This window comes from Charadrius vociferus, unplaced genomic scaffold, assembly GCF_000708025.1.
Source record: "Charadrius vociferus isolate BGI_N301 unplaced genomic scaffold, ASM70802v2 scaffold234, whole genome shotgun sequence".
Classification (NCBI taxonomy): domain Eukaryota; kingdom Metazoa; phylum Chordata; class Aves; order Charadriiformes; family Charadriidae; genus Charadrius; species Charadrius vociferus.
The window spans coordinates 675,444-683,851 of record NW_009648148.1 but is presented as its reverse complement, the minus strand read 5'-3'; the positions used below and the strand labels follow the sequence as shown (position 1 = coordinate 683,851).

Here is an 8,408-nt window from a genome sequence, read left to right as displayed (position 1 = left end):
GCTGAAGAAAGAAACCAACAGAACACCGGTGAACTTTAACAGGACTCCTTTTTAATGTTGGCATTTTAACATAACTGAGTCATACACAATGTATTTCTTCAGGACAGAAAGAATGAAGAGGAACATATACCGTATGTAAATATATATATGTATACACCATTAATATTTAGTGTATGCAGGAACACACAAAACTCCCTCAAACTTTTTGTTCTTTATATTTAAGAGCTATTATTCAGTGAAGAAAGCAACAGTGGTTCTTGGAATTGAGACAGATAATGTAATTGCAGTGAAGTGTGATAAAAGGTAAGACATGCCATGCCTATCAAGAATGTTTTGTTGTGCTTAACTTCCTCTGATACAGCTTGCCTTTAGTTCTGTCTCCTAGCAGGAATCCTATTTTATAGAATGAAATCTGCCTGTCTTGAAGAAAATTCAGTATTCATAAAAACAGAGTTCGGTTTTACAAGTTGTTTTCTCTAGGTCTTACCCTGTTCAGTTCAAGTAAAAAGTGACTGTTGTGCCTGAGGAAAAAAATGGAGTAAAAAGTATTGGACTCTGCTAGATATATTCCAAAATCTCATTGCTTATTTGCCTCTAGGAGATGGCATAAGTCAAGGTGACAGAAAGTGTTTTGGGCAGAGAATGGGACTGGATGTTCTTGCCACCTTCTGTGTGAAGAGCAGTGTGTTGCTCAGCCATTTCAGGAAATGTGGGGAAGAAAACCAGTGTGGGATAAGATAGATTCCTCCTTTCTTACCTCAACTTTTCCAGGAGTGGGATAATTTTCCAGGTGCTCCTACATGTAATACGTTAGTCGTCTTGGGACAGTAGCAACCCAGGATCTTTTGAGGGGGTGGGGGGAGGCAGGGAGGTCCTTGCTCATATCAGAGTGCCTCCTTGGGGCACAGGTGGGAGGGCAAAAGACCTACCTTTGCATTCCAAATGAAAGGATTTGCCCAAAAAGATTTGGGTGCACTGGAACAGATGGTGGGGAAATGGCCTCTTAAGCTAGGGCAGCCTTGGCTGCAGTCTATCTTCTTCTGAGCTTCTGTCCAAGCACCTGCTACCGTGTTCAGCCTGTCTCAATTACTTTCATTTTAGACCTCTGTTGTTTTGTTTAGAAGGGGTTTTTTCTTTTTTCTTTTTTTTCCTCGCTGGAATGTGACCTTCTGTCCTCTGTATAAGACTAGTGGAACAGATGCAGTAGCAGTTTCAAGGAGAGGTTTACAGATGTATTTCTTTTCTGTTTTCTCTTGGAATATGTGCAGGGCTTTAGCTAACATCTCTTAAGAAAAAGCATGAAGCAGAACTAGTTAAAAGAATATGTAAGTTGTGTTTCACTGAGAACAAAAAAAGGAACACCCACACCACCTATTACTGAATTCTTTATTATTTCCTGGCATTGTCAAAATACAAACTGGGAGACTTATGAGGCGGAAACACCTCACCTTGCTCTCTTTACAAACTGTTTGATGCCCAGTGTGCTGTCAAATTCTGGTGAGAAGCATCATGAAACAAAATTAAGGGGCAGGATGAGGGGAGGTCTGTTTGTTTCTTAGATCTTACATAATGGATGAGAACCAAGTGTTTGTGTTTAAACTTTGATACCTTTCTTTACATTTTCTTCTCTGCTTAATGCAGCATCTTGTAAAAGCTACATGGAACTCTGTTTGTAGTACCTGTATTTAAAAAGCAACATTCCTTTCCATGGAAATCTCTACTTCAAGGTTTATCCACTTTTGCACAATTGGATTATTAAGGTTGAGGTATCCTAGGCATTTAAGAGGGCAACTCCCACCCCTCAAGAGGCATGTTCCCACCACCCCGAATCCCAGAAGTTCAAAGTATTGCTGTAGGTTCTTCTTGGCTCCTTGACCCCATTCATCTTTGAGAAAGCAAAGCAAACTGAAGAATTTCCAGATGGTGTATTTCTCCCTGTTTCGCTGCTCTGCAACTTGGAGGATGGCCACAGTTATATGATGTATAGTCATACATGCCAGGCTGAGCAACCTGGTCTAGTGGAAGGCGTCCCTGCCCATGGCAGGGTGGTTGGAACCAGGTGGTCTTTAAGGTCACTTCCAACCTAAGCCATTCTATGATACCATGTGACATGACATGGAGATTGAGAGGAGAAAGAAAATGCAACTGAGTGATGTTGCTTCTGTCCAGGAAAGCATGAGGTGAAGGGGGATAAATATTGTTGTCCCAGATCTGGGGGGTTTTACCTGATATGCAAGAAGCCAATCAACACACAGAGCCAAGATATTTCTTTATTTCATGACTGTGCAGAGATGGGTGCTAGGTGGTAACTCCACAAAGCTGGCACACCCGGGTAAAATTGCAGTAGGTATTTATACAGTTAAATGCATCAGCTACATCTAATATTGATGCCTCCTAGCCAGCCCTTGGCTAGCTTCTTTCTTGCCTCAACTTAACAATCCAGCTCCTCCTAAATTCCCTGTGCGTGTTCCGAGAGTACAGGGCTTATTTGGGTAGGGGGCTCTTTCTAGCTAGGAGGTGTGGTTTTCACAATGTAATGAGATTATTATGAGACAGTTTAATTTCAATGCACCAGTTAGGGGGATTTTGTTGACTTTACTAATTAATGTGAAAACGATACTGGTTCTCAAGGATGGTGTCACATTTCTCAAGAATGTATGTGATATATATCTATAACTCCCATCCTTTCTTCCCTAGGTTTAATTATCTCAGTACACTCTATCTTAAAGTAAACAATGTCACCATAACCTTAAACCATCATTCACCAACTGCCCCCTTTGAGACTGTATAGAGGAGAGATTTATGCATCTTCCTTATATTAGTCTCACTTTCTCCAAAGTTTGATTTCCCAAAGTAGTGCAACATTTCCTTATACATTTTATCAGTACATATATACATACAGATATAAATAATCCCATGATCCCTACTCCTATTAATTTCGTCAGCCATAGGCTCAGGTCAGGCATCCATACGGTCGGCCAACACCAAACTTCAGAAAACTCATGGTGTCAACCTTTTGAATGTCATGCAAGATTTTTAGTTTGTTTCAAAATTTTGTTAAGATCGGTAGATATTCTACCACATTGATCTATATAAACACAACAACTAGTGTTCAGGACTGCATGTTCCTGCTTTTGGATGGAAGAATTATACCACTTACCATCCTATCCTGTGTAGTGATCTTCGATAGTTGTGCTGCTTCTTCCTGGAACGCTGATATGGCATCTGATGTTTTCTTTCCAATATTTTCTATGATAGCTGATATGTTTATATTTGCCTTTTCAATTTCACTTACCCCTAACCAAGGTGAGAACCAGCAAGCAAATGAATGAAAGGCTTTAGGTCCCTCAGTTAAGGGGTTATTTTGTTTATGCCTCTTCATGTAGGATTGTACCCGTAATTTGGATTCTAAGTTGTCATGCACGGTTATATTTGGGACTCACTGGGTGGAAGCACTTTTCTAGCTTTAGCCACATATCCAATACTGCCCTTTTCCTTCCGATGCTGGCCATCCTGCTCATCGTCGGTTAACAGCAGTTTCACTGAGATGTCTGGAGAAAAAGAAATACAGTATTCCCTGTAGTGCTGTGTTTTCATATTGCTGTCTATTATGGTTATTCTTATTTGATGCCTCCACTCCCTGCTGCCTCAATGACTGAATCTGTCGACTCAGTCTCTGAATCTATAGGTTGAAACATGACAGGCAATTTGGAAACTTAGCACATTCTCATGTCTGTAACTTTTCTTCACAGATACTCAAAAAATGAGATGGACTCTGGACTCTCCCCTCTCCCAGGGGCGCCTGGAGGACCTCCTGCCCTCCTCCTGCTCTCCCCTCGGGGCTCGCAGGGCTGTTTCTGCCCCGGTTTCCCTCAGCCCTGGCTGCCGGGCAGCGTTTTGCCCTTTCTGACACAGGCTTTCCCCGCGGCGCCCGCCCGTGGCTGAGGGCGGCTGTGCCCTGCTGTGGGGCCTTGGGAGCCGGCGGGAACCGGCTGTGTCCGGCATGGGGCAGCCCCGGCCCTCACACACAGGGGCCGCCCGGCACCCACCGACCCTGCCTCCACCAAAGGGGCATCTGCATCTACCACAAATATTAAGGAAATTAAGAAAATGCTTGGGTACAGCCCCACGAGACAGTGCTGATCAGCAAACTGGTGCCCTGGCTTCTTCCTGCCGACCCAGGTCACCTCAGGGAGGTGCAGGTGGCTGCTGGGTGCCATGGTCTGTCCCAGGCAAGGGGCTGAGGCCGAGACACCCAGTGAGCCACCTAAGGCCTGCAGGAGGTCTGTAAGGATCTCCATGCACAAATGGCACAGGGTTGCTTCTTCCCAAAGTGTAGGTAGTTCTCGGGTAGAAAAAGGGGCTAAGGAAGATGAACTTGGGAGCTGGTTCTTCCTCTAGTGCAGTTTTTTATTTTTGTCAACAGTTTTGATGGTGACATGAAATTATGGGTGGTAAAATTTGCAGGTGACATGAATTTAGTAGCATGGTAAATAATAAGGAACATAGTTATGGTTCTATGAATAGTCTTAAAAACATATCTAAAGACTAATCAGAATAATAAATTATATTATTTTCTTTGGGTTAGTTGGTTTTTTTTAGGTGGTTTTGTTTTTTTTTCCCCTCTCAATATTTGACACTGGGAAAATGATTCCAGCCGATTTGGAGGCTGAAATACTGAAAATCAAAAGGCAGGGGTTTGTTTTCACTCTTATTTTTTTAAGTTAATGTGGAGTTGAATCTGACAATGCTACTTGAAATCTGGCAGCATTAACTCACATAAAATTGTCATTGATACTGATTGTAAAAGACAGAGCAGGATATATATATGTGTGTGTGTGTATATATATATTCCCCCACTCCCTCTCTTCTCTCCCCCCCGCCCCCGGAAATAATAAAATAGCTGAAAAATCTGGTTTTGAAGAGAATGAGAACTGTCTGTGAATTAGTGTCAAATTCTGGCCTGCTGTTTCGGCCAATTTTCTCCAAATGGAGGAAAATTTGAAAGGCTTCGCTTTGATATATTCTTAAATGAAACATGTTGACCCTGTGTTGGTTCACAGCGAAGGTATTTAAAAAAGTAACTTAAAATTATTGCAGTACTCAATGCTTAAGTATTTCATTTCAGGTTGATCTGAAATGGGGGCTTTTGTTTTTGTTACTGTTCAATTGTTTTTCACATTGCTGAAACACCTGTATATGTGTTTGGGGGGAGAACCAAGAAAGCTCAGAAAATGTTTTTCAGCTGCATTACCATAGGATCTACAATTGCAAAAGCACTTAAGAGCTTGTGGTGTCTTTGGATAGCTTCCAATTCAAAGTAATGGGAGTTTTCTGATGGACGACAATACTTGGGTTATGTTGTGTGATGGATAGATAAGACTGTTTCACACACAAATAAAAGTAGCCCTACAGATAAGGTGTCATTATATTGTTGGGTTGTGGTTTTTTTTTGGAAGGGCACCCTTTTTTCCAGTTCACCCTGAAATGAAGTAGGAATTTAAGAAATCAGAATAAATGACTAAAGAAGAATGTTCTTCATTATTGAAATCAGAAGAGAGGGGATAGTAAAAAAGAATGTCCTTCATTATTAATTATAGAGATAAGTTCTACTAGAGATTGAGGAAAGCATAATATGTTTTCTGAGATGTTTTTGAGATCATGTGGACTTGCGAAATCTTCTATCACTTTCACAGTCACATCCCACTTTATCAGTGCCTCTGCTGGTACCACCATTTATAGAGCCATTGATCCACCTTCTGACGTTGCTGACATAAGTGGGAAGCACAAGCTGTAGATGCATGTGGATGTAAGGTTTTCTGGAAATAATGTTTGGCATTCTCATAAGCTTAAAAACTGGAATTAGTTCTGTAAGTAGCACTTTTCTGAGATTGTGAAATGAATGGCCTATTTGCCTGAACGGATGCTATTGGAAAAAAATACAGAAGAGGATATAATCTTTCAGTATAGGTTGTGCTTGTTTACAGAAAAGGTTGCCTGCACTTATGTAGTAGTATAGTGCATCCCACTTCGAAGACGGTTCTTCTTGCATCAGCTAAGCCAACTGCAAAAATTAAACACACTGCCTGTGCAGCATATAACATATGAGCTCCTGAGTTACTGTCTGTCTTCAGCGTTGTCATTCAATTTACCCTCCAATTTCAGGATACTTGGCTTGTAACAAACTAAAGTTGATTATGCTTCCTAAACAAAATTCTTAGCTCTACCATAACTGTGTGGGTGCAGGGGGGAAAGTAGCTAGTTTTGTTTTGGGGGATTGCTCCTGTAGTGATTTAGTATGAATAATTATGGTTTATATATTTTGCCAATTTTGGTACTGTGTTCACTAAATAGTGTGATCGTCTCTTTTTTTTTTTTTTTTTTCTCCCAAATTTTGAAGTTTATAGACAGCTCTAGTCCATTCGCCCCTCCTGAAAACTTCTAGACAGAAGATGCTATAAATAGGCTTGCATGCCTCATATAAGGAAACCATTTTAAGGAAGTATTGGCTGTTGCACATAAAAACAGTTGAATGCTGATGTTACTATTGATTTCTTCCATAGCACAATGACAGTATAATAGAAGTATAATGAACTTATTCCACTGCAATCACTGTGTCCTGTAAAGATATTCTAATTTCCACAAAATATGAAGAATACGTCAGACTAATTATGTGGGGAAAAAACTGGAAACATTGTTGTAAACCTGCCTTGCTCTGATAGCTGCTGTTTGGTACTTCAGAGGTGGGAGCTCAAGATAATTGAAAAGGATGATTACATTGAATAAAGAACATAGAGGCAAATTCTTTTCTTGTACTCATATAACCTGACTATTTGTAGCTGAAGACCACGTTTACTTTCATATGAAATCATGCCTTCACTGAAAGTAGTGAAATGTGAATTGGCATAAAGGTGACCAGAATACAATCCTTGGTGTATTTGAGTTCTTGTTATGGTGCTAAATCCTGGTCGTCTTACTGATGCGTTAAACCGTGTTCAAGCCAGTAGGACTATTTGTGTAACTATAGGCTGAATCAAATACAACCAGTTTATTATCTGGATTCCTGCTCCATTTCAGGGCAAACTGGAAAAAACGGTGCCCTTTCAAACAAGAGAATGGTATAGAAAACCACCAGTGTGGTGCAGCCCTTTATAATATTTGCTATCTGTCATTGACCTACTTTATTTTTTAATATATTGGTTTTGTCCTGATTGTGCTGTTGAAAGAGGGTAAGATCTAAGTTTCTCTTCCTGTTTGAATTTCTTTCTGTATAATACTTGAATAATTCATTGAGCAGTTTATATTACCAGTATGGTCACTGAAGACTTTGCTGAAACACATTAACAGTAATTTATGAGTGTAAGTAAGTCAATCATTTTATGCAGGCTGCATGGGGTGGTGGCCTGATGATATCTTTGAAACATTCTTTTGAACTCAAGGGCATTGAAAGGTGAGCACAAGAACATGGTGTTTGTGGTTTTTTTCTTTCAGAGTAGATAATCTTTTTTTCTCTTGTCATCCTTACCATGTTACTGCTGCTTTGAATCTCTCTCTGCTTTCTGTCTCTACGCAATGAGATTTGGCATCTAGGAAAAACTAATTAAAAAAAAAAAAAAGGCAAAAGAAAACCACAAAAAAAAAATCAATCCTGGACACCTTAAAAAAACATCTCGGCCTGTCATGGTTTAGGCTGAATCAGCTACTGGGGACATGGGGCACCCCAGATGGGACTGAGAGATGCTCCCCCCTACTCCTCTTCAAAGAGAGAGGCAGAGGAGGGAAAAAGAGACTTGTGAGTTTAGAAGGAACTAAACTACTTTAATGAAATATTAATAGTAAAATAAAAAGTAAATAATGATATAGATACAAAACTGTATCAGGCTCCCAGGATGACAATCACCTCACTGGCTGCCACTGGGGAGGTCCGACTGAACTCAGTGACAGCTGGTAAATGGATTCCGGATCCAGATTCCGGATCAGGACCAAAGGCAGACAAACAGAGTCCTCCTCCGATGCGGGCTATTGAAGAAAGAGAGAGAGGTGACCCTTTGATCCCTCATCTTTTATACTGAGCATGAGGCAGATGGGATGGAATACCCTGTAGGTCAGTTTTGGGTCACCTGTCCTGTCTGTTCCTCCCCACAGGTGGGACCCTTCTACTCTTTTCCGCTTCCCACCCTCCAATGGGGCAAATAACAAAGTTGGTTGCCCTTGGGTGTTACAGCAATAAGTCTAAGCAAGAGCCTCTCTGCATACCATGCCTGGGCATCAACTATAAACATAGGTCTTATCATTCTGAGAGAGTGAACAGTGTCTGCACAATATGCTGTTAATTTCAGTAGTTAGAAGAGGCCCAGCTAAGAAGCAAAGTTGCTGAACAAAATTGGTCCTGTTTTACCTCAAACCAG

The 8,408-nt window shown here is 40.8% G+C and overlaps 1 protein-coding gene across 1 annotated transcript in view; it reads left to right on the top strand.

The window, feature by feature from the left end:
- The window catches only part of LOC104285486 (glutamate decarboxylase 1-like), an 18,790-nt gene extending 10,764 nt beyond the window's left edge, over window positions 1-8,026 (top strand). The window contains 5 exon segments of the mRNA XM_009883950.1: window positions 224-304; window positions 4,642-4,713; window positions 5,708-5,809; window positions 7,386-7,450; window positions 7,969-8,026. Coding sequence (XP_009882252.1) covers window positions 224-304; window positions 4,642-4,713; window positions 5,708-5,809; window positions 7,386-7,450; window positions 7,969-8,026 — 378 coding nt within the window.
- The last annotated feature ends 382 nt before the right edge of the window (window positions 8,027-8,408 follow it).